At 40.3% G+C, this 26990-nt stretch overlaps 1 protein-coding gene across 1 annotated transcript; it reads left to right on the forward strand.

Annotated features, from left to right (window-relative positions):
• Positions 1-3945: 3945 nt before the first annotated feature.
• Positions 3946-26152, forward strand: LOC121527584 (NAC-alpha domain-containing protein 1-like). The gene is made up of 16 exons (XM_041814601.1): positions 3946-4027; positions 7360-10525; positions 12824-12965; positions 13296-13436; positions 15816-15864; positions 16018-16154; positions 16339-16442; positions 18600-18710; positions 18911-19183; positions 19364-19443; positions 19579-19782; positions 21252-21321; positions 21403-21531; positions 21676-21749; positions 21992-22061; positions 24919-26152. Exons 2-16 carry the CDS (start codon positions 7370-7372, stop codon positions 25069-25071), a joined length of 4893 nt encoding a protein of 1630 aa, XP_041670535.1. The 5' UTR covers positions 3946-4027; positions 7360-7369; the 3' UTR covers positions 25072-26152.
• Positions 26153-26990: the final 838 nt, after the last annotated feature.

The following is a 26990-nucleotide window of genomic DNA, read 5'->3' on the forward strand; positions in this document are numbered from 1 at the left end:
GGGGCTTAAACCTTAACTGAGGGGTCCTGGGTCCTTTCCAGGGGATTGTCACACTCGATTTGATGCTGTTCTAAGCAGCTCTGGACACTTTATTTTGACCCCAATCCAAAAAAGTTGGGGCGCCGTGTAGTATGTAAAAAAAACTATGCAATGATTTTCAAATCTCATAAACCCATATTTATTCACAATGAAACATACAGATGTTGAAAGGGAGACAATTTACCATTTCAGGAATGGTATTAGCTCATTTTGTTTTTGATGGCAGCAACTCATCTAAAAAAATAGGGACAGGCCAGTTCATCTCTCAGACTCTTTGACAGTCAAGCTATGCTGTTGTGATGGATGTGGTATGTGGTTTAGCATTGTCTTGCTGAAATAGCCAAGGCATTCCCTGAAAGTGACGTTGTCTGGATGGGAGCATTTGTTGCTCTAAAACCTCTCTCTACTTTCCAGCATTGATAGTTCATTTCCAGATGTGTAAGCTGCCCACACCATGGGCACTAATGCAACCCCACATCATCAGAGATGCAGGCTTTAGAAGTGTCTAAGTATAAGCTGGATGGTCCCTCTCCATTTTAGTCTGCAGGACACGGCATCTGTGGTTTCCAAAAAGAATTTCAAATTTTGATTCATCTGACCACAGAACAGTTTTCCATCTTGCCTCAGTCCATTTTAAATGAGCTTTGTCCAAGAAAAGACGGCAGTGTTTCTGGATCCTGTTCACATATGGCTTCTTCTCTCCATGATCCAGCTTTAACTGTCATTTGTGGATGGCACAACCAACCTCACTTTTGCATGTGCCCTAGGCCTCCTTCTTGCACGAGGCCAAAGGCAATTGCCTACCTTTCCTAATGATAAAAACACCTTTGAGTTGACATTCGGTGAAATGTGAAATCCCAGTAATTATTGATTTTTTTCTTTTTATGAAGGGGATAGGAAGCGTGATTTTGACCTTAATTATCAGTATAAAAATACAATAATATTTTTCAAATATCTTAATAGCTTAACTAAAACACAATTTCCACGGCAACGACACTTCCTCCTTCTGACTTGCGGAGTTTACGGCGGTTTGACAGAAGCGTTACGGAAGCCCAGATCGAAAGAAAGGCACAGAAATCAGCCTGACCTGATAGCAGCAGCAGGTGACAGGTGAGTTACTTCGATTTTACTTAATAAATCTACTCTGACAGACGCTGTTTTTTACCAAGTAAAGGAGAAGCACATTGTCATTTGGCCAACACTAGCCATGGTAGCCGTTAGCCTCTCTAACGTGACTGTCAATGCTTCGGTTTACTACCAACTGTTGTAGCTAACGGTACGTGGCTTAGGAGACGCTAGCTGCTGATTTTCGCTTGAATTACTGTTTGGCTCGCGGTGTAACCGCTCGGTTAGCTTCGCTCGCAGTTGCAGAAGAGCTTATTGTGTTTTTTCCCTGACTAGTTAAGATAGTTGGAGTTTATTTTCCCCTTGCGAACCGGTTGGACCGTGATCAAAACGGAAGCACAGCTCCAGCCTACTGAAAGGTAACTTAGCTAAACACAAACGAGAGCAGACGTTAGCTTGAATTTTTAAAGCTAACCCGAGCTGGTTTTTGTGTTTTAAGTAAATTGTTCGATAGTAAGTTGTCAAATTATGTATTTAGCTACACTTGATTGCATAGATCGTTAACAAGTTGCTTGTGGGATCCAGCCGTTAACTTTAGAATCAGTTTGCCAGTTGACACCTTAACAATACCAGTTAACAGTCACGTTAACGTTAACAGTCACGTCCAAAGAGTTAGTCTGATTTATGAGTGTTTTTGATGTTTATGTTAATAAATGTCTGTCTTTTCATGTCTTTTTTAAAATCAGTTTTTGTTGACTTATTTCATGATAAACAGTAACATAATTTTCATCATTACCTTGACCAAAACCGGATACACACATCTCCTAGTGTTATAGTCAAGACCACACTACCTAGACCAGGGGTGTCAAACTCAGTGCAGTTACACCGGCCCCCAAGGTCAAATCATATTCTCACTATAACAGGCCCTAAAACATGAAGTCTGCAGATTTCCTTAAGTATAAAAATATAAACTTGATGATTTGAAATATCCCTAAGTCAAAAAAAAGGAAAAAAATAGAGTAAAAATAACTAGATCCAAAATGTGGAAATCAAATTAATTTGTGTTTTCATTTCATATTTTCTTTTTTACATTGCACAATTATGATTCAGTAAAATATTTTGACTTTTATTTCATATTTTGACCATTTTTGATTTATTATTTTCACTTTTTATCTCATATTTTGACCTTTTGAATTTATTATTTCAACCTTGATATACTATTTTGACCTGTTAGCTGCACCATTTTCAATTTTAAGCCATTTTTTGCCTTGAACCATGATTGTGACTTTCTTGTTACATATTTGCCTATTAAAAGCATTGTTTTAACATCTAATTTTGTGTTTTTACCTTTTTGAAAAAAAAAAAAAAGTTTGACTTTTTATCTCAGATTTTGAGCCTTTTAAGTAATCATTTTGACTTTTTAAATCTCAAAATCATTTATCATTATTGCTAACTTTTTTCCCCATAATTTATTACTGGTGAAAAATGAGGTTGACAGGTAAATGTGGACCCTGTTAGGCCTTCAGGTCAGACCTTAATTCAGAATCCAGCCCTTTCTCTGATTGAGTTTGACACCCCTGACCTAGACCATGACATGCCTGAGACCAAAGTGCACAGACTTTTGGGAGTCGAGACCAAGAAACAAGAAAACAATTATCACAAGGTTGAACAGTAAAAGAGAACTCTCTTTAATTTAAGTTTGCTTTTAAATTAATGAGACAGCAAAACAAGGTGATTGCAACTCTGTTTTCACAGAGTTCTCTGTAGCAGTTTGACTCAAAATGAGGGTTGTATTCCCACACAAAGTGCTGGAGTTACATATGATGAAAGGAACTGGAATGAGGTATATCACAATTGCTCAAATTATGCAAACTTGTTGTCAAAATAAAAATCCCCTATGCACCTAAGCCCTTTGGCACACCATATGGAAAATGTGTTGTCCAGCTCTGCTGGGGCGAAGGCATGATGATAACAGGCTAAGTGTGTATATTGATACACCTGGAATTTTAAAGAAGTGTTTGAATATCCTTAGAATTTCTTACAACATAGCTATGACTGACTGACTTAATAGCAGAAGGAGGAACGGCTCAATTCTGGTATTGGATTAAAAAAAAAAAAAAAAAAAAACTAAGTGTACTGGTGTTGGCTAAATTGCATTTTTTTGCATCCCTGTTGGAGACACTTCACTTTAGCTAGATGTGATCTTTCCGATCAGCATATCAAACACATACAGATGTGGTGGAGATTACTCTGCTTATTCATACTGGGCACCTCTGCTGAAAAAAAGCCTTTCTGTTAGCTCACTGTCTTAGTAAACCTATTAGGGTTAGTGATAACTCACCTTCTCTGTTCTTTATACTGTCGTGATGAGGATGAATAATGAACAGTAGTGTATTTTGATAGATCTGATAATTCAACTCTGTAGGGCTCAGGGAAATATGTGTGGCTTTATATCATGTGCCCTGGTGATTTCTGAGCGTCATCTACCTTTATATGGTACACACAGTCAGTAGCGTATGAATTCATGGATTAAAAACAGCAAAAGAATAATGAGAGGAGTCATAATTGAATCTGTCATAGCCTCAGATGTATCTGTTATCTTAATCAAATGATGCCATCAGCTTCCATCCATCCTCTCCAGTTCTTACCCAGACTCTCTCAGGAATAGTCCACACAGTCAGGAGGCGGGTTTTCAGGATTTTATTCATGCCAGCTGGTGTTGTGATTCACTTCCTTCTCCCCTTCACTCCTCCTGCCAGTCTCCGTGGTGACCATCGACAGCAGCAGCCCTCATCCCATTAAGTTACCTATCAGCCCGTGTCACATGACGTCACACCAGAATCAACTGTGTCCAGCTGATCTACAGGTGCAGTTTACTCTTGGAGCGCTGGATCCTGGATACTACTACTACTACTACTACCAGGTATGGTAACATATGTGCCGACCACACAGGTGTAGGGCTGGGCAGTAGACCAAGTTTTTAATACCTACCAATATATATTTTAAAAGACAAAAGGTGAAAGAATATCATTTTTATTTTTCATTACAATACGTCATACTTCTGACTTCTTCTTGCCAGTGGTGTGTGATGTTAAATCAGTACAATGATCAGTGAAAACATTTACAGTAAACACTACTAACAGAAATCTGCCTACTGACCACAGGATAATCTGTTTGAAACTTAATGTCTAAATAGACAACCTTTTATATACTTGATTTAAGAAGCATTTATATGATCAGTAAAAATCAGACAATATGGGTAACCTGTTTAATAGCACAACAACAAAACAAAAGTCTTAGACACTGAATTTTGTGTAATTTAGCATTTTTTATTAATCAAAAAATGAAAACAAACACATTGTCTAAATTATAAAAAATACTTTAAAGAACTTCTAGAAAACATTGCAGTATTTGGCTTGTGCTCTCTCCTCCCCAGTTCTCCTTACTTTTCCAAATGTTGCCGATGTAGTTGTGCTATTGAGACAGTATTCTCTGCTCCTAGTTGAAAAGTGTCTGTACTTTTTGACACCGTCGATGATTAAAATAATAAGAGAGATTTGATCATTTTTACACACCCTAGTTAAGAGTAAAGAAGAAATTGACAATCTCCGTATTTGTACAATAAGACAAAACAATTTCAAGTCAATTCTATGACAATCATGGTGGAAAGTCAGCTCACTCTGGCTGACTGAGTCATTTACAACCCATGAACGAACTATCTGCTCACTCTGTCCGGTCCAGTGGTCGTGACCTAACCTGAGTGCTGCTCGAGTGACGTTGAAATGGACTGTGACAAACGTCAGTGGACTTTCCTTTGACAAAGTCCCACATCCTGAGGTCAAATTAAAGTCATACCATTTCTCTTTCTATAGCTATATCTCTCTCCCACACCCATAAACAGCATTACCAGCAAGCATATCTAGCAGCTAAATGATAACTATTAGGAGGTCTTGGGTTAGGCCTACTTCATGCTCACTTATTGTCTTTGTTATGGAGAAGACGCATCAAAGAGTTATTCTAGCTGTCTTCATAGTGATGTAAGACACTGTACAACAGTTTACAAAGGTAAAAATACCCAATAGTCTTAGTGTCTGCTCGCTCACTGTGTGAGTGTGTACAGTTATTTGATGAAAATATCAAACATGCCTAGAAATCTGTCTATCTATCTCCCAGTCGGGAGCAGCCAGTCAGGCTGTGATCCATAACATTTTAGCTTATTGATACTGCTGTTGAGTCTCACAGGCTTGACATCCTAAAAGCATGTCAACATTGTTCATCAAATTCAACCAAAAGGCATTACCTTCAGCTGTCTGCTTGGGAAAAAAAAAAAAAGCTTGGGCTCCACTCTGAGTAGTTTGCTGTTATATCACTGGCCTTAGCTGTGAAATGACATTTTTTTCCCATCTGCACTGAAAAGTTCTCCCGAACTTTGTAGCGACTCCAGTAGGGCTGCAACCATGAGTTGATAAAAATCAATCATTAAAAGTGTTGGCAACGAATTTGTGTATTGATTCATTGTGTCGCGCGATTATGGCGTCACTTGGCATGGTGTGGAGCTGTTTACATCACAAGCAGGCTAATAAAGGCTAATAATAGGCTAATAAACTTTACATTGGCTTAGTTTAGTACTTCTCGTATTATAATCTGATGATTAGCGGAAAAATTGAGTAGATATATTCATCATCAACAGTGTCTCATGATAGAGACGAGACGCTCGCGATCTAAAAATAGAATAGATCCATTTTGTTTCTGTTACAACAGGATACTGGATAAAAACAGTAGCAATGGACTGTCAGGGGTTCATATAATCCATGATATTTGCCTCACTTTGTGTTCTAAATGTCCGCTAAATGTATCAAGAAGATAATCATCTGATGAATCGATGATTGAAATCATCGTTTATTGCAGCCCTAGACTCCAGTTAAACATATTAACGCACTGTAGACGTTCATGGTGGGACTGGAATAGTACGTTTATTAGTGGATGACGAGCTCACATATGATGCATTCAGGTAAGCTCAGTAAATTAAACAAAATAAAACGTTATGATGTGTGCAGATGGCTGTGAAGATTAGGACTGTGTTTGTATTTCAGTAATATAAAAGGATTTAACTTTATAACTCAAGCTCTACCTAGCTTATACCACTTCTGTTGTAAAAGTACTGTCATTTTTTTTTTTTTTTTTACACTAAACATTGAAAAGTATCAATATCTGCAGTTTCAGACAGGCTTCAATATGCTTTGATTTTTATTCCAATCATATCAAAGTGTATTATTTTGGTATTGAGACAGTAATTTGTTATTTCCTTGCTGAAAATATTCTGATCTTTATCCTGATTGGCCGTACTTCTGAAAAATATTGAGATATATTGCCCTGCCCTACTTGTTTATGATTATTATTGTGAGATTTTAGTCTGGAGACTAACATTAGTTTGAAAAAGCCAGGCCAGTTCTGTTTATACATTTAAAAAAAACAAACTTTCTTAAAGGGACTTTGCTGTTTAACAAAATCAGGAGCAAGTCTTCAAACAGTAACATTTGAAAATGCAACAGTGTGCAGTTAATGTTTGTACTGATCACAGATAAATTATATCAATACTCATATAGATATAAAAATAGAAGTATCAGAAATCCTTAGTCAGCCCTTCCCTTAATTACAGCTTAAGAATAATCTGATCAATTGTTGAGGTCTGACAGGCGTTCAGGCGTGTTGGGAGAACCTATTGAGTGACCATGAGGAGTTTGGGGAGGGGGCGGGCTAAAGCAGCGAGGGTAAAACTGATGTAAGTCAGAGGGAAAGGTGTCAGTGGGAGGGAGAGGGGACTGAATGGTAGGATCGAAGGAAGGAAGGGGGGGGAGTCTCAGGGAGAGAAGAGGCGGAGTGTACGCTGCTGAATGACTGCGCTGTGATTGGTGGTTGCTGGGCTATGAGCTGACCCCTCTCAAACTGTAGCCTAACTAGGGCTCCCACATACATTCATATACATACCCACTCCACTCCCACACACATAGAGTGGTGTGCAGCTCTCTCCTGAGTGGCAGCGACATGTGAGCCCTTTCACGTTTGCTATTCTGGGCCGGGGAGGGAAAGAAAGGGGAGGGGAAAGGGGGGGAGAAGCCGGGGGGAGCAGAGGGTCTTTTCTCTTTCTGCATGTGGCTGAGCCATCGTGAGGAGCTGCTCATGATTGTTGTCTGGTGTTGTATGGACTCACAGTGTGTTCGGCCATAGCAGTCTTGTGTTTTATTCCCACTCTAGGCCGGAGAAGATGGGCTGCTGCTTTAGTAAAGAGCTCAACACCGGCCAGCAGAACGAGAGGAGTGGTCTGTTACAGCCCCAGATCCACAACGGGCCCACTGAGGTGACAGAGCAGGTCAGACAACACGCTGTTGCTGTGGCTCAACAAGTGTGCTTTGGCGATGATAAGGGTGGAAGTGGAGACGAGGACGAGAAAGCCACTCCAGGACTGGACAACGTTTGTCCAGAGGCAGTCAGCAGGGACAGAACCACGTGGAGCCAGGGGGATCTTGAACCAGCAGGCACTCATGAGGAGGAGGCAGCTATTATTAACACAAGCAGCCCAAACACGCATACAAACACAGACAGGATGCCCAGCTGTGGACCGGCCCTGGATATGGAGAGTCCAGTCCAACAGAAGACCCTAGACAACGGCATAGTCAGTGCTTTATGTGTCACACAGAAGTCAGATGAGCAGGAGAAGAAGAAAAGAGACAGATGTCGGTCTGCTCCTGCCAGGAGGCTTGATATCCAGGCAGATGTAGGGAGAAAGGTGCAACAGGTGTCTAACGATCAGCCTCCTGTAAGTATGTGTCAGGATACCCTGCATGATTTGCTTAAAGCTGAGGATGAAGAAGTATGTGCTGCTGCTACGACACTGGCTCAAGGTTGTGAAACGAGAACCCGAATCTTTTACAGCATTTGTTCCATTGACACGGACGACCTTGACCACGAGCACGTCCACAGCCAAAATCAAACAGCTGGAGCAACACGCTCACCGCACACAGCTGAAGGAGAAACGGCTGCTCTGCCCTGCATGTCAGAGTCCTCGCTCTCCGACCAATCACACGCAGAGAAAAACATGGTCTGTGACTCGACAACAATCTGCCAGTCACATAATGACCAAGCAGCTTCAGCACAGTCAGGTTTAATAGAAAAAACACCCTCTGTCCCTCCACAGAGTTCTCTTCCAGCAGAAAAGACTATCTTACCTCAGTCTGTTGAATCTTCATTGCTGGCACACCCTCTGTGTGACCTGCTGCCCTCCTCCACTAATGAAATAAACATGGAGGAGCCTCAGGAATCCACAGCACACGGCCCCCAGCAGGACCATGTGGACTGTCAGACAGCTGCTGAAAATGCATATGAGTCCAAGGATGGCATGTTGATGACAAATGAAAGTGCACTTACAGAGGATTTAGAAGAGATAGCCGGAACAGAGGGAGACGTCAGCACCACAGAAAAAACAGTGCATGAATTCCAGGTGGAAAAGTTGGATCAGATTGTCGTTTCTACCTTCAGTCCTCTGCTGGAGTCTGAGCTGCAGCACATCAAAAGTTCACAACCAGAGACTGAATCTCCTGTCCTGGATCCTTCCTGTCAGAGCGTCAGCTCTTCAAAGCTTGACTTCAAACCGCTGCTAAAGGAGGATGTTTCTGTGCCTCTGACTGAGATAGAAACAGTTAAATCCTCCCTGCAGAACATAGCCATTCCTGCCACCTCCCTCCACAGCAGGGATGTCTGTGACAACAGTGCAACAGAAACAACTCTCACTGAAGTGTCTTCAGTGTCGACCATCTCTGCTGTCTCATCACTGCCTGTCGAGCTGACTGCCTTTTCCTGTCATCTGACTCCTCTCTCAGACGTAAAAACCACAAGTCAGCCCTGTGACTCCATCATATCCGACAAGTTAGATGTCAATTCAAATGATCCAACATTTGAGCTGACCAGCATTAAGCCTCTTTGTAGTCAACATGATGAATTTACTGAATCTGAGCAGTGTGACGAACAGATAAACACAAAAACAGAAGACTCTGTGGTGCTTCTGAAGCATGGCTCAGTTGATCCTTCTCAGGAGTCCTTCATGAGGGGAGATGACAGACAGGAGGTGAAAGAACCAGCAGACAGTTGTAAAGACTGCAAACAGGAGGAGACAGGTGATGTTAAAGGTGCAACGGCAGAGAACACACCTCACCTGGAAAAAAGGGATGAAAAGTGTGAGCTGCTGTCAGAGCTCTGTGTCAACTCCACAGGTGTTAACACTCCTCACACTGCTGAAAGCATAGCTGAAGATTCAAGTCTCACACCGCCTCCTCCTACTGAAAGAGGGCTGTCTGTCACTACTTCCTCCTCTCCTCACTCATATTTGTCTCTGTGCTCGTCATCTGAGGAAGGTGAGCGAAGTGTTTGTCCTGGAGTTGATACTGAGGTCACTGAGACCACACAAATCCAACTCCCCGTGAACACAACAGAGAAGGTATTTATGCACATAGCTGAGGAAGAGCACTCAACAGCGGCACAGGGGTCATGGAATGACCTGCCTCTTCCTGTGCTGATCAAACATGACTCTGAAGATTCAGTGGAAGAGCTGCTACACTCTCCCACAGAGCTATTGAGCTCCAGTGTTTCTTCGAGCATTGTTAACCATCAAGCTGATATCAGCCCACAGAGTGACACTGCTGACAGTTTACCTGATGATTTATCTGATGGGCTCCCCTCAGAGGAGATCAGTGAGGTGAAGATGTCACAGAATGAGCATCCTACTGAGGATCTATCTGATGTGGATCACTCAGAGGAGATCAGTGAGGTGAAGTTGTCACAGAACGAGTGTTCTACTGACAAGGATTTTCCTCCAGAAACTCAAAATACTTCATCTACTGCAATATTGTCCAAAACAGCGCAGGCCCAGGATGATAGCAGCGTCTGTGACCAAGACCTGGTTTCTAATGACCCAAGATGTCCTGATGACGAAAACTCAAACCTCCAGAAAAAGCCCACCATGTTGAATGTGGACCCGGATCAGATTGATGCGTACGCCTCAACTCCATCGTACGAGATTCACTTCCTGCATCAGGAGCAGCCAGCGAAAATCGAGGATGGCGAGAGAGAAGGAGGGATGAGGGAGATGGTGTCAGAGCTGCTAGGTGAGGATGCGGGCGCCTCCATCTGCCGCCTCTACCCAGACCCCTGGATCAAGCTGGGTCTAGAGGAGAGCTGTGGTACCTGGGCTCAGGGCACTTCTGAGGCTGAGCAGGGTGAGACTAAGACAGATACGGACTCAGAGCAGATCCCAGCCTTGGTGACGGAGCTACAGCCCTCTATGGCTCTGCTGGGAGCATACCCCTACAGTACTGTGATGCCTCAGGGGGCCTGTGTGTGGGACTGGCACACAGACTGCACCCAGTCTGTAAGTTCACTCTAGGGTCGTCACAACACCAGAATTCAATCTTTGATATAGGGCTGCACAGTTTATCATCACCTTAGTATGAGCATTTACAGCAAACATCACAGAAGTCTAAATTTACAGCAGTGAACATCAGAGATAATTTAAAGGAAACAGGCGATGTTTTTCACTCAGCATATCTAGAACACAGGCCTGGGACTTATATTGTTGTTTTGATCACAGTCTGATAAAAGTCATGCAGTCTTCCACTAGACTCAGGTTAATTAGTGTCAGTTACATGATAAAAGAGGCTTTTCAGATTTATTTGGGTTTTTGGAGAAACATCCTATGTAAGCAACGTACAGCTAGAGCTAATATGGGTCCTTTGTCATTAGTACATTTGTAGCATTGCGTGTCCTTATCACAGTGTTAAATAATTGTAATCACATTTTTTTCTCATTTTGTGCAGATCTAAGATAAAATAAGACAAAGAATAAATGATTTAATTAAAGTTTTATGATTTAAATGTTTATTTGCTATATTTAGGTCTCACTATAACTGCAGTGTATCCATTAAAAATGTAGTTTTTTTGTTCTAAAATAACTTACAGAGAGAAAAGATAGAGAAATACAGTTTTTATGTATTATTCATCCCTACCTCAGTATGATAATAGTAATCAAACTTTATAGATACCTGTTTCACTACCATTGCAGCTACAATACATGCCAAGATGTTGTCATTTCTTGTATTTAATAATTTTAATACTTTTCATTCAAAACAATGAGAATATCCTGGTTTTAGACCATGTGTTATGAAAAAGTATTAATGCTGGGAATGCACAATATCATTGGTATGATATCAGCACAGGCAGATATTAACTTAGAAAGTTAATCAATATTGAATGTAGAGCTGGGAAATTAATTGAAATTTAGATTAAATCACAATATGTTCTATTGAAATGTTCATATCACAGAAAGTACAATATTTCTTCAGCTGAAATCTGTCAGAATACCAGTCGTATTTTTTTTTTTTTTTTTTGCAGGAGATATGTTAGGATCTACATGTGCAAATGTTCAAGAGATATTTTGCAAGAAATCCTACTTTCCTTGTTTTTTTGTATGTTTTTCTTATTTACAAAGACATGAAATCATCATTCCCATACAATTTATATTGAATTTGCATTAAGACAAAAATAATCACAATAAGATATTTTATCCAAATTGTCCAGCCCTAGTTTAATCCATTCAATATTATGTTACTTATAATAAAGAGTTATTTATTGTTTGTTTTTTGAGAAATATCTAAGATGTTTTAAATGACAATATTGGGGGAAAAAACGCAATCAGATTATTTTCCCAAATCGTTCAGCCCTAATTTGGCAGATATGAAAATTTCTCCTGGTTTCTACGGTTAATATATCTGCTGTTGAGAAGTCACCCGGTTGTTACTGTTCTGTTTGTGGCTTTAAAAAAAAAGCAGGTGGACTTTGAGAAAGAATACAGCCATCATCACTGATAGAATCAAGTGTTTGTTTTGATGGCTGTTTCTAAAAAAAAATTTGACCATTACATTAAGAGGAACAGTTCAATCTCATACAGGATAGGCTCTGAGTCCAATACAATAAAAAAGTGTATATTTTGGTTTCAGCTCAAATGAGTTTGGAAATATCAAATATCAGCAAAAATCCAATATTATGTATCCCTGCTGAAGCATTTAAGAATTTTACAACCCTAGTTGGCTGTAAATTGTTCCATTAAATGTTTTATCCTCACAGGTAAAATAAAGCACATATAGGCTAAATAAACTTATTAAGGGACACACACTAGTTGTCTGAGATTTAAAGTGTGATTGAAAAGTTTTGAGTTTATATATTCAGAACAAAAACACCGAGTGGGTCAGATGAAGCATCAACTACTGGAGGAAGCAGACAGATTGCTTTTTACCAAAATGTTATGTAACAGTTGTTTTTCAAACAAATGTCCTTGAGACAGTCTCAGTTTTGTTTAAATAAAAGAAGAGAAAGAACATTAAGAGCCTGATGTTACAGTGTGAAGTTTACTTTAACACAGACAATGCATTCATTAGAAAATATGATTTTAAAAGGTTCATTCTTAAACAGATGAAATAAGAAGCAAAAGAGAAGCATTTCTATTTCGTTTTGACCTGAATAGCCTGAAAACATCATGGGATATCATTTCATCTTTGATGTCAGTTTCAGACAAATCATACCTCTCATGTTTTAAACTTTGTTACAGTTAAGTCTAATCTTATTTTCATGTTACACTGATATTCTGCATACCCTGTGTTTTGTTTCTGTTTCAGACACCTGTTGCTGCCCCCAGCCTTAACCCTGATGCTGAGGTATGGACCAATCACAACTTTAACCTTGAAATCCCTGACCCTGCCTACCTGCAGGCCCAGCAGCCATGGCTGGAACTTCCCAATGATCTGACCAGTCAGGAAGGTGAGCTGTAGTTGTGTTTAAAATGGAGCACGTTCAGTGTTATTTTAAATCAAATTTAAGGTTTACTGCTGTTTAACAGTCCGGGGGCTTCTTGGAATATGATGATGATAATACTGACTTTATTTGTATAACACTTTTTAAAAGAAGGGTTTATAAGGTACTTTGATAAACAAGTAAAGGCATACATAAGAAGAACACCTAAGAAGACGAGACAAAAGAACCGAAAATCCTAAAGGAAAAGCACCAAGAAGACATCATGAAAACCCTTACTGTCTGCATGTGAACTACGGTTCCTATGTGAGTGTAAAATTATGTGGTATTATTTTTAAGGATACATGCCAGAGTTCCAGCTGGAGAACGCCATCCTGGCTGAGGGTCTAGCTGAGGCACATCCAACGACACTCGAGTACCAGACGCTGACCTCAGAACCTCCTCCGGTTAATGGAGAGCTCAGTGGACCAGCTGTCACAGGTATCAGTCCAGTCCAGATGTTTTTGGTCTAAACGGCCTTCTCCTCTGCAAACTTGTAACCCATTAGCAATCATCGTCCGATAGATGGTTATGTCTCTGAGCAATGTAAGTGTGAAGACAGCAGTTAGCGTTAAACAACTTCCTTTTCTTTGTGGCATTCTCTGCAGCTTTTGTCCACAATTTACTGGAGAAGCAAACATTTACCTTTGAGTCTCAAACAATACAAACTGAATTTAATGTTATTTACCCACAGTTTAGAGGAAATAAGTTTGCAGAAATAACGGCATAGTGATGCAGATTTACAAGTAAAAAGTTTAGCTTTATCAAGACAAGAAAACAACTTTTAAAAGTTTATTGAAGGGAGGTTAGTTTGATCATTTCTGATGGGTTTTGTGGAGTTTGGGAATCTAAACACTGATTGGCTTTCACCACACAGGGTTGAGTAAGATTGATGGCTCAATTTTATATTAGATTTGTAATGGACAGTTAGCTTTCTTTTTAAGCAGATATATTTTTGATGAAACACAGAAATCGTCAGAAGATGGGAGATGGATTGATGGGAGCTGCTTTGCTTTTAGCAAGGATACTATTCTGGCTGTTTAATGCTTTCCTCACCATGTGTTTCATTTGTATAGACCTTAAGCATATGATGTCAGACAGTCTTTCCCGCCTGGTTCTATCCCCACCTTGGGCAGCAAAAGGACCATGTTACTGACTGTATGCCAGTGCTAAATAAATAAATACTGATATTCCCTATGGTAATGCTTGTAGTGCACATTTTGGACACAGCGTAGAAAGACTGGCATATCAATATTAAATGCCAACACATCATTTTATGAACGATCAGACATTTTCCATAGGAACATATACATCAATAATTCCAAAAAAAGTTGGGTCGCTGTGTAAAATGTAAATAAAAACAGAATGCAATGATAAACCCATATTTAATTCACAATAGAACATAAACAACATATCAGATGTTGCAACTGAGACATTTTATCATTTTTCATGAAAATTCTGAGTTTATTTAGAATTCAATTGAAATAACACATCTCAAAAAAGTAGGGACAGGGCAACAAAAGGCTGGAAAAGTAAGTGTTGCTAATGAAAAACAGGTGGATGAGCATTTTGGAATTAATTAGGTTGATTTGCAACAGGTCAGTAACATGACTGGGCTTAAGAGGAGCATTTTAGAGAGGCAGAGTATCTCAGAAGTGAAGATGGGCAGAGCTTCACCAATCTGCAAAAACCTGCGTTTGAAAATAAATTATGGGTTTAGGGCAGGGGTTCCCAACCTGTTTTTCCATCCTTGGAGCCCTTCTTTCATAAAAATCTGATACACTGCTGTCAGCAATCAATACTAATCCTTATTGTTTCTTTGATAAAAACCCTAAGGGAAAAGGTCTATACTTGTTTTTCTTACGAAAATACCTTTTTATAATCTATTTAATAAGTGTTTTATCATGATTTTAGTCAATATGTGCAAATCTAATTTGACAACCTCAAAGCAGACAGATCCCGCACCCCTCTATGAGATCTTTGCTCCCCCCCTTGAAGGTCGCAGACCTCAGGTTGGAAAACAGTGGTTTAGGAGATTTGCAGATCATTGCATTCAGTTTTTATGTGCATTTTCCACAGTGCTGTAACTTTTTGGAATTAGGGTTGTAATTGTAACACAAACACTAAATGGGCTAAAGACACCTTTAGCAGACTCCATAACAGTTTAAACTATGACCCTGTTTACTGGTGACTTTCAGCTGAGATGCTGAAAAACAAAAAGACATCTCACAGATGCTCCTTTGTGTTCTATGATCTTATTTTGACATTTTAATGAAATGCTAAACAATGATGTATTTACAAGGACAGCTGTGTAGTCAATGAAGCTTTTGTTTGCTTTAAGATCACTGCCTGTGTACACACCAACACTGCTTTTTCAGTCCACTCTTATCAAGTTTTTCCTTTTGTGAGCATCTTTGAGGTGACTCGGCTTAACTGACTGTCACTGACATTTGTTTTTAAAGTAAGCCTATTTTAATGTTGCATTCTCTTACTTCATGGCTCTGACAGATACCTTAAATATAATTATTGACATAAATGTGGCCTTATGTCAACACCAAGCTATGTGGTGTGAAGGATGTGGTGTGGTGATTTGGTGTTGACTAGTCTTTAAGAGGTCAATACATCAAAGCCTCCTGATACCTGATTAATAAATTAATCTCTTAAAACAAATGTTCTACAAACAGAAAGCAAAACACTTGACATGCTGAAAATCAGCACCCCTGTGTTCACATTCTATATCTCTGTGTAGAATCAGGAGGTCGAGATTTGCTCCTCTTTAAAAGAACCAATGTGACACTGGCTTGTTTTTTCTAATTTCAGATGAAATCAGACAAGAGCTGAGGAATGTTTTGGAGTTCTGTCTGACCAGGTAAGGTCTCATAACACACCTTCACCAACTCATGTCATCAGATACTTAGGTCAGTAAAGTATTTCTGCAGAGGGTCCAGCTCTAACCTCTCTGTTTAAATGAGGGATTAGAGTGATATGGACATCTATCTCACCAACCTCTGTCTTTCCATAGGGAGCACCTTGGCAGTGACCTGTACCTCAATTCTCAGATGGACAGTGACCAGTATGTTTCCATAGCAACACTGGCCAGCCTCGATAAGATCAAGACTCTCAGCACGGACCTGGACCTCATTGCTGACATTTTGAAAAGTCAGTGTTGGGATTTGGATTTAGAATCATGTTGTTTTTCTACTTTGAATATCAATATAAAGTTTTTTTTTTCAGTTTTAAAATATTAGATCAACAAAGATTTTCTCATTGAACTTGAAACCTAAATTTGACACCTATTATTTGTCATTTTCCTGAGAAATTCTGCTCTCTCATTGGCTGACAGCACTGCCACTGGTCCAGGTGGCTCCATGTGGACAGAAGGTCCGGCCCTGTCAGAGCCGATGTGTTATTATCCTGAGAGAGATTCCAGCAAGCACACCTCAGGAGGTAAGAGCAGCCTGCTACACAGACCGAACCCTACATGCCCCCTAGTAACCTTTACATAGCTGTAGCTTATACAGGTCAGTACAAATAAAGCTTTACATCCTCAAACTGTGGTTCTCCATGGTGTTTGTTTTTGTTTTAGGGGATACTTATGTATTTGAATGCAGGGTTCTTAAATTTGAATGTAAACTACAGTGGCCAGGAAGTCTCACACTTAAGCCTGATTTATGCTTCTGTGCCGTGTCGACAGCGTAGCTACGCGTAGCCCTCTGCGTTGACACGGACCCCTATGCCGTAGCTTGACGTGCACCTCCAAAAAATTCTAACTAAGCGTCATGGCAACGTGGACCGCAAGGGCTGTAATTGGTCCGCTCAAAATGTAATTTCCAGCAGTTGCTTTATCCGGTCTTTCTTCCTGTTATCAGCTACATCATCGGTTACATTTGTGCTTATGTGCAAACAACATGTAATATCGACTATTGGTTGTAATCACACACAACCAAGGATCCACTCTTTCTTTAAAAACAGACATCCTCCAGTTCAGCGGAGAGCGACACAGCCACTCAGATGTGACCCCTCTGAAACCACACACACACACACACACACAGCCACACCCCCCTAGTGTCATGGCGGTGAATGGAAGAGCGACGTGTTCCCTCGATGCAGAACTTAGAATAGTCAAAGACGCTGTGGCACCGAAGCATAAATCAGGCTTCATGCATATTCCAAATGCTTTATATTATCAGAGAAGAAGGTTGCAATTAGCTGCAGCATAAACAGGCACAACACAAATGTACATTTGAAACTCTTTGCGTTAACAGAAAACACAAATTTAAAAAAATAAAAGAAACTTCACAATAATAGTCCTACAGACACTTCTGAATATGCATTAGTGTGAGACTTCCGGGCCACCGTAGTAAAGCCCAGTTCAGACCAAAGATTTGCAACGAGATGAGTTGACACTCACACCTACTGGTAACTGGTTCTGTGACATTTTAAATGTCTGTGTGTTCATACCACTGCAACTGGAGACTCAGTTTAAAGAAATCTATTTCTGGAGTGACTGCACTATAAATCTGTCTCTACAATAGGGATAGAATTGTACATTATGGGGGCCTGTTTGGCTCAAATGGTAGAGCAGGCATCCATTTACAGGGGCTGGAGTCCTTAATGTGCTGGTTCACAAGATTGATTTGGTGCATGCCTTCCCCTACTCTGTCTCCCTGTGTTTTCTGTCTCTCTTCAGCTGTACTATCTAAACAAATCAAAGGCCCAAAAAAATAACCTTAAAAAAAAACAACAACAAAAAAAAACACATTAAACCCCCCATTACTCATTCATTGTCATCAATGTAGCATGGCAGCGAATTTACTTATAAAATCAAAACGCCTTGCTAGCTCAGTCTTGTTATAGGTAAAATATATGCTGAGAATAATCTATTTCACACAGATATATTTTTGCTCCTACAGCCTTGAATTTTACACATATTAGCTTATATAGAGCCACTTGTTCTCCTTATATGTACAGCTGATGGCAGACAGGAGGGTTTACAAGTTGTAGTTTCTGTGTGAAAAGTAAAAAACAAAATGGGAGATGTAATCATTTCCTCAATTTACAGCATAATATATTTTGTACAAAATATTGTTTTCAACAGGATTTTGTTTACATTTGTACCCTGTTAAAATGTGACTTCCATTTCCTTTTTCAATTTTAATCTGCTTGTAACATCATGAAACCAGCTCTGAATCACAGTCAACATCACCAGACAGCTTGATTCAAGCTGCATCTCTGTTCAGAGAGCTGCATCCATCGCCAGAGACATTCTAGAATGATCTTGTTGCATTGTGAATCTTTGGACTGAACTACATTTATATATTGTTACTGTTAAAATGTGTTTAAATATCAACATATTGGATATCAGCAAAAATCTAATATCGTGCATCCCTATTATAAATCATAAGGGGCGAATATGTCATTTTTTAAGATTTCCTATAACAAAATTTGGTACCAAACATGCTCTGATAATTAAAGAAGACAGCCTGATTTGAGCTGCGACAGCTTGGTTTAGACAGCTGCAACAATCGCCAGTGACGCTCACGCAGATTGTGGTCGCACTCCTTAGTCTGAATTGCCTTAAAGGTTTTTTTTTCTGTTCTATAGGAGGTGGAGGCTCTCTTTGCCGGAGGAAACCTGCCCAAGTTCCTGAGCTGTGAGTTTGTGAACAACGATAACTGGTTCATCACTTTCAAAACAGAAGCAGATGCTCAACAGGTAAAAAAAGAGCCCGGCATGTTTTTTATCTCATTATTTCTAATCACTGAAGAAAAGCTTGTGATGTTTGTAGTTGTCTGAAGAAAAGACAATATTCTGAAAGATGGGAGGTTAAATAGGTGGTAAACACTGATAGTTTTTATTATTTAAAGACAAAATGATTTACACAATCATGTCACTGTCTCTCTGCTTGTCGTTAGGCGTACAAGTACCTCAGAGAACAGGTGCGAGTGTTCCAAGGAAAGCCCATCATGGTGAGGATCAAAGCCAAAGCCATGGCTGTTCCTACATTTGCACCGAAAAACGGCTACAGACCCCCACAGCTGGACCAGTGCAACAACCAGTATAGCTCCTACTTTCCTTCCAGCACCTTCCAGCAGCCCTGCCCCACCCTCATGCCAGCACAGCAGCTATACGCCTGCACCAGTGATGTTTGGGCTTCAGTCACTACAGGATACCAGGAGGGAGCTGAGGTGAGACCTTTAATGATGACAGTGACAGAAAGATGCGCCAGAGGATCACGCCAGCACATCATCAGACAGTTTCACTTCTCCTCTGTTGGTTTTTGTTCGCTAACTGTGCTGACACTGTCAACCCTTCTCATCCTGTTTCATTTTTCATGAGTGCTGTGATTTATGTTTTGTTTTTGTCAGCAGCCTTCAACTCTGAACGACTTCTTGAATGGAGTAACAGGAACTTCTCTCTTTAAACCTTACAACCCACCCAGACAGAAGTAAGCTCATCCTTCTGTTTCTCTTCTTCTTTTGTTATTTAAGTGTTGAGTGTTGGGAAAAGTCTGAACAGTCTGAAATAGGTGTGAGTAGAGCTGCTCCCTGAACATGTTCCTTTCATTGTTTGTTTCCTTTAGGAGAGGTTCACGCTGGTCAGGTTCTGGAGACCACTGGCATTTGTCCAATCAGAATGGTTTAACCAACCAGTCTGAACAAGCACCACCAGAGCGTTCATTTTCTCCAAAGCGGGGTCGAGGGCGGTCACGGGGCAACACCCGAAATCAGAGTAGAGGGGGAAAGTCAGAGCTCAACAAGCAACCTGGGACATCTGATCAGGGGAGGTAAGGAGACAACTGACCAAGTAGATTTATCCTGTCGGTTTTCACATGGATTTCAAGATAGGGTTAATGTTTTTACTAAAGAGACTCAATCAATCTGTCTTTATTTGTTTAGTGCCAAATCATCACCAAAGTTATCACAAAACACTTTACAAAGAGGGCAGGTCTAGGCTGTACTCTCTGTTGTGGCCTTTTACGATAAAGACCAGCATTAATCACCATGAGCACAGCACTAGCAGTATGTAGCCTCGTTACAGTGGTGACATAAACCTTCCCTTTAAAGGGCAGGAGTGTGAAGCAGAACCAGACTCACTCACCTCTGTCGAAGCCAAACTGGGGTTGGAAAGAGGTAATAGGAGGGGTAGGGGTGGAGAAAGGCAGGAAGAGGACTGGACTGGGACTGGAGAAACAACAAAACACCAGAAACACAACTGAAAGACAATTTCATGGCAGTGGTGGCAGAGCAAAGTTTTGGGGGATTTTACCGCAGCTGCCTCAGGGAGGTTAGAATTATCCACCTGCAGCAAAAGATGAGGTGACAGTTTCTTTTTTTTGTTGTTGTTTTTTTTTTAAAGCTGACATTCGAAGGTGCAGCAGTTCCGTTTAATTTGATCAGCAATGCTGATGAGCTTCAACCTTACGGGTTGTTTGCAATCACGTGATCCTAAATGCCTAATGGGGTCAGGAAGTGGGGGACAGCCATTAGGAATGAATGTAATCGGATGATTACAAGCATTGATCTTGATATCAACCACGTACTTTTAATGAAAATAGGTCAATGATGATTGGTTCCTGATCATTCATAGCATCACTAGTTCAGACCAAACAGGTTAGGAGTGGAAGACCCTACAGATCTGACTCCATCTGTCCAGTGTGGGGTTATCTGTATCTGTAAGGATGGAGATCTAAGCCCACAGATAGAAAATAAGAACTCGGCAGGAGAAGCCAAGAAAAAGGGAACTGCAAAGACAATCAGATGATAAAGGCAATAAAAGGAACAGCTGGTGGATTTGGGGGTTTAGGCTTGAATTAAACTTAATCTTCATGGCGTTGCCGTAGTTACAGCCGTGGAGCTGCAATGAAGAGAGTGATTTATCGCTGTAGCCTGTTTTCTGTTTAATTCACTGTTAATGACATTTCAGGCAGTTTGGAGCAGCACCCACACATCCTTACAATCTCTGGAAGATGCACATAATCTCTGTGTGACACTGAAAAGCAGGTGGCTGAGTTATTACACTTTTAAAGAGAATTATAAAGCAGCCTGGGGCACTGGTGGTCTAGTGGTTAAGTGTGTCTGCTCCATGTGCAGACGCTGTTGTTCTTGAAGCAGACTGCTCAGGTTAAATCCCTGCTCTTCCTATCCTCAGTTCCTAACTGTATTCACTGTACTATCTGAATAAAGTCAAAAATAAATGATCAGGAAGATAAAGCAGCCTTTATAACATCACTCATCTTCTGTGTCTCCTCTGAAGGAGAGGAAACTTCAGCCAGAAGAGGAGAGAGAATGGGAGGACGTGGGACAGATCTGCAAGAAACGAGCGTGTAAGAAGCCCACGAGCATTAGCTGAGTTTTTTTAAGTACACTGTGTCGAAACTGTGCACTGACTTTGTGTGTTTGTGCAGAATCCTTCAAATCAGTCACCTCCCCGTCAACCTTCTCCTCCTCCTGAGCTCGGACTGACCAGCTTCCCTCCTCTGCCTCCTGCAAACACTGCCATAGCAACGGTCCCTGCAGCTAACAGCAGCGTCAAGGTAACCAAGCCTCTCTCTGTCTGTCTGAAACACTCCTGCTGTTAATCTGAGTATCATGGCCATCAAAGTGACAGAGCCTTCTCACATGTATAAACCCAGACTGTTAAACCTTAACACACAGACTCATGTCCTTTTGTTCATCAGACACCGGCCAAAAGCAGCAGCGTCTGTACGTCAGTGCCAGCAGATTCAGCAGAGCCTCAGTCTCCCCCTCATCAGTGAGTATATTTATATTTATATTCTCCATCATGACTCGTGTTTCTTCTTCATCTCCGTTCAATGAAAACATGACAGAAGCAGCTTGTGCTCTGGCTGCAGATGTACTTAGTTTTTCATTATTCTCCCTCTCGCCTCGCTCTCGGGATATTTCAAACGTGGACTTTGATCCGTTTGCCAGTTGTCATGGTGCCAGCTGTGCTCTGAGCGCTGTGTAGTGAGATTGTTCTGCTGCTCTCTGTAGGAATGTGAAGGAGTGTACAGAGACAACCGGTGAGGCCAAAGCAGCTAAACTGGCACAGGAAGCAGTCACAGTAAGACTTGTTCTCTTACTTCATGATTTAAACTGTTTCTGCTGTTTTATTAACAGAGTATGTGTGGGATGTACAAGTTTTATTGTAGAAAATCTTAAGAAGTGACTTAAATTCAAGATGGCTTCATACAGGGGTTCTCAACTGGCCTAGTTTCAGGACACACCACAACCTTTATAATGAGACATTGCAACCAAAATTTCCGAAGATTTATAACAGCCTTAAATATAGTTAATAAAAAAATGTCAAAATTTGGAGCTTAGATGGAATGAACATGGATTAACAAAGACACCAAGTAAAATAAGCATGTTTGGAAAGCATATCACAGCCTTGAGCGGACATGCATACATAATTTATTTTTATTTTTTAATTTTTCTGTGGTAACATTTGCATTTTGGTTTATTTCTAGAGATTTTGAGAAATTAACACATTATAATAAGAAACAAGCTTTGCTACCCTAACATAGCTAAATAAAAAAGTGAAGATTTTGAAAAAAAACCAGCCAAAATAGCCTGTTACCACAGCAAAATGGAGTAAAATAAGATAAATAGACATAAATCTGCTTAGGGCTTCCTTACAGCATCGACTTTTTGCCCTCTTGTTCCTGGTACATATTCACAATCCACTCATAGCAGATCTGCAACCAATTTTGGGGTCCCGACCCACCAGTTTAGTGGCCTGAAAAAGTGAATCTTGACTGGTTGTATTTTTTGTAGTGCAAACCAACCTCAATCTGAACTGCACAAAGCTCTGCACCTTTTGTGGATCAAACCAGCTGCTGTACATTTCATGGGTCAATATCTTGAGCTAACAAATACAGACCTCAGATCCTCTGCTTATCATTGCTGAACCTGTGTTAAAGACTGCCAGAATACATGATGGATTGCTGGAAACAATTTTGGTGGATGAGCAGGTCTTGATAAACATAGTTTTTCTTTTTTAGCCATAGTTGCAACTTTTTTAATGGTATGGTACAAATGACCAGAGCCAACAGTTGTCCTCCCTTTTTGAAATTGTAAAGAGTCTCTGGAGCAGTTACATCTAGGCAGAAGCCAACTAGGGATATAGCTAGGATTTTTCCTCATAAGAAATTTGCCCTATCAAGCACTGGTTTAGCTCAGAGGGTAGAGCAGGCGCCTATATACAGAGGCTATAGTCCTCCATGCACTGGTCCTGGAATCCATTCTCAGTCTCTGTGCTGTTTGGTGCATGTCTGTAGTGTCCTCAAGCAGCTATCCTTCATGCTAGCTCTCACCACCAATCATACCAAGATGCAGGCCACCTTTATCTACCCTACCTGACCACATGGACATCACAGCTCTAACATCACATCCTTCAACAGACCAAGGCTCTGTACATGCAAGCTTCAGGTAGATGCAATGCTGATAATGTCTACTGTAGTCCATGGCCCTTAATGGCTCCCATATTCATACTGCAAGCATTACACATGGAAAAGAAGGGACAGGAAAACAGAGATAGACAGAGAAAAGTCCAGAGAGAGAGTTTAGAAAGAGGATAGAGGAAGTAGAAGTTCCCCTTCATAGGGCCTTGTCTGGATCGGACTGTTGCTCTTCTTCCCCTTACACCCTCTTTTTCAGGAGAGAAGAGAGAGGAATATAACTTTCCAAAGCTATTGGATCAGCCAGATTCCAGGGCCACTCTCTCTCCCAACATTCCCTGTCTCAGCTTTCTTGTCTAAAAAAAAAAAAAAAAAGGCAACAAAGGAACCCAAAAAATATCCTAGGAATAAAGACACGTGAAAATGTGTTATTGTTTTATTGCTGTCTATCTGACATTTTTATGAACCTCTCATTGATGTTTCAGAGTTAGATGTGGATGCCAAATATTAAACAACAGCAATGTTATCCATTAAACTTTGCATGCATGCTATCCTGTTGCTTTTGCTAACCTTGTAAAGCTGATGAATTTTCCAGACTCCATGTCTGTCATCAGGCAGATCCATCTTACAAAGATCCAGTCTGAAACTATTGTGCGAGGTCTAAGGTTGTTGACCGGAACAATCAGCATCATCTGAGGAGAACAAGGTGGTTGCCACAGCCGCTGTAACATTTAGCTTGGATGTACCTGTATAATTAGTGTTATCAGTGCTAGACCACATTTCTTTCTCAAAAGAAGAGCAGAGAACTGAACAGGATGCTTTACATGGAGGACAGGAGGTTTTCCCTCTTCTCCCAACCCTCTTTGGAGTGAGTATGTGATGGTTACAGGCAAGGTTTAGTTGTACTGTCAGCCGGAATATACAGTGGCTGCTGGTGGAGCAGTTAGCTGTGATGTAGCTTTAGCATCATGTCTTTTTATCAGATCTGGATTGCATTTCTTTATAAAAGAGGAGCAAAGAACCACACTGAAAGTTTCTCTTGCCAGAGAAGATGTTTTTGCACGTCTTCCAACTGACCCAGTATGACTTTGATCCACCAACAAACTCTGCCATTCATAAACTACGACAGCACCTGCCTGTTGAGCTCATGCTATTTAACAGAGCTGTGCATGTCTACTAACTCATTATGTGTTGCTCTGATTGGCCTGTAATGAATGTGACCAGCTGAGTGTTCATCCTTTCACCTTCCAAGAATTTTTTTGAAGTCGTTCCCTCCCCAAACGCTTTGTAACGGAGCTTTCCCAGATGAATATGAAATCTGTCCATGCAGTGAAGATATTTAACACTCAGGTGATTCTTTTGCTACTGAGTGAACAAAAAAAACGATCAAAACATTCTAAAATTCTTTGAATGTTGTAGAGGCATGCTGCCACATTATAGAATAAATAGATGAGCAATCTGTTTAAAAGTGTGCAGAAGGTGTGAGAGAGTCTCACCTTGTCCTGTGCTCTGATTGTACAGGAAACCAAGAGGCTGAGCTACGCAGAGATCTGCCAGAGATCCTCAACCAATGAACCACTGGCACTGCAGCCCACTGACATCTCCTCTTCAGAGGCAGAGCAGCCCCTGACCTACCCAGGACAAGCGACCGGGTCAGCTCTGAGTCCTAGATGATCATATTTTTGGAGGGAGACACTTCTTGAACCTTTTCCTGTCCTATAGAGAATGTATAATTCCACTTCTTAATTACATACAGAAGCAGTCATTTACTGTAGAAATAATCTGTTAATAGAGCAATGTAATTAAGCCAAGCAGGAAGAGTATTATTTAGCACATAATCTTTAAATCAACTAAAAGTACGTAGGTCTAGATTTAGAAATGGAACCCTTCACTAAATAAAGCCTGTACTGGTTGGGGATAAATGACCGCTCACTGGTGCGGACATGGATGTGCTCTGACGTCTCTGACCACTCAGGACGTTTAAGCTGATGTTTCAGGTTTTAAAGAGGCAGCTGTAAAGAATCTGTAAATGTTGATCTGCTACTTTATTTTAGTTTGATTTCTTGGTTTGTAGTCCAGATCTGTTTCTTTGGAGCCAGGTTCTATTTTGATTTATTTTTTCTGAGAACACTGGTGCTTCTTTTTCTGCAGTTTCTGTGTGTTTTTATGTTTTTTTTTTTTGCTGTACATTACGTTCAGCCATAATTTCCCCCACATTTACCGTGTTAATCTTCCATCTGCAGGGCTGCTCTGAGCACCCCTGCTGCTTTTTCTCTACATATGAATGCTACTCACCGTTTGTTTCCATTTCAGAATTTGGTTAGCAACACTTGAGAAGCACTGAAGGCTTTTACTTTATTTGCATGATTTTTTTTTATTTCATTTTTAGAGTTTAATTTATGTCGTATTTTTTATTTCTTTTGAACAGGAGTGCTTTTGTGTGTTAAGTCTCACCTGTGTTGTAAAAATAATCTTGTTGATGTACCACAGAGAAAGTTAGCTTGGTTCAGTTTGTCCCATTAAGGAGAACATTTTTCTGATAAGGTGTAGCAGTTATCTATGTCCATAAAGAAGCACTGTTGGAGCACTGAGAACTTGAACTTGATTGTATTAAGCCAAAAGCTCTTCTGTTTAAAACATAAAATTTTAAATGTTGTCATGGAGAAAGAGCTGGCAAGTTGTGGCACACGTTACTTTGTCTGTACAGATGTACATATTATTGAACAGATATTAAAAAGTGCCTTTGAAGTTTAAAGTATTAGTTTGTTTTTTGTTAATATTTTTTGGAATAGTTAAAGAAGAACTTTAAAACTGAAATAATTAAAGAAGATTTTAAAACTGGAATAACTGAATTAGAACTTTAAACTGGAATATTTAATGTATAACTTTTAAACTGGAATAATTAAAGCAGAACTTTAAAACTGGAATAATTAAAGAAGAATTTTAAAACTGGAATAATTAAAGCAGAACTTTAAAACTTGGTGTAATGGTCACGGGACCAAATACTTTTGTCCATACACTGTGTATTTACCCTATATCTTGTTTAGAAATACTGTATACCAATGTGTCTTGTGTCTTTGAAAAGTCAAAGGGCCGCAGGTGGCCTGGTGGTTTGAGGCGCACCCCATGTGGGTCGTCAGCCTGGGTTTGGGTCCGGCCTGCAGGGCTTTCCAGCATCTCTCTCCCCTGCTCTCTCACCCGTTTCAGACTCTGTCCACTGTTCTCCTCTATCAATAAAGGCATGAAAAGCCAAAAAAAAAAAAAAAAAAAACTCTTTAAAAAAAAAAAGTCAACATATAGTGAGGCCAAGTGCAAGACTTTCTGTGTTAAAACCTGAATATTTAAAGAACAATTAGTCTAAAATCTCTGCTGCACCAGCACACCCAGCTGATTCCCTATAGCCGAAGTTTTTCCTGTTGACCAGCAGATGGCAGATGAGTCTCATTAAAACAGCCATTACTCCATTATATGCCCCTGCACTTGTTTACAATGAGGATGATTTGATTCCTGGAAGACTATAGTCCTAATGAATGTGATGAGTAATACTAATGAAATACACCGAATTAGAAGCACAAATTGATGCTCAGTTATGT

This window comes from Cheilinus undulatus, linkage group 19 (assembly GCF_018320785.1).
Source record: "Cheilinus undulatus linkage group 19, ASM1832078v1, whole genome shotgun sequence".
NCBI classification, from domain to species: domain Eukaryota; kingdom Metazoa; phylum Chordata; class Actinopteri; order Labriformes; family Labridae; genus Cheilinus; species Cheilinus undulatus.

What these genes read in the sequence shown, in the direction of transcription:
- LOC121527584 (XM_041814601.1), top strand. Translation starts at nt 7,370, where the DNA reads ATGGGCTGCTGCTTTAGTAAAGAGCTCAACACCGGCCAGCAGAACGAG. An exon ending in TGATCTGACCAGTCAGGAAG is followed by an intron (nt 12,966 to 13,295) that starts GTGAGCTGTAGT and finishes ATTATTTTTAAG; the next exon opens with GATACATGCCAGAGTTCCAG. An exon ending in GATCTGCAAGAAACGAGCGT is followed by an intron (nt 21,322 to 21,402) that starts GTAAGAAGCCCA and finishes GTGTTTGTGCAG; the next exon opens with AATCCTTCAAATCAGTCACC.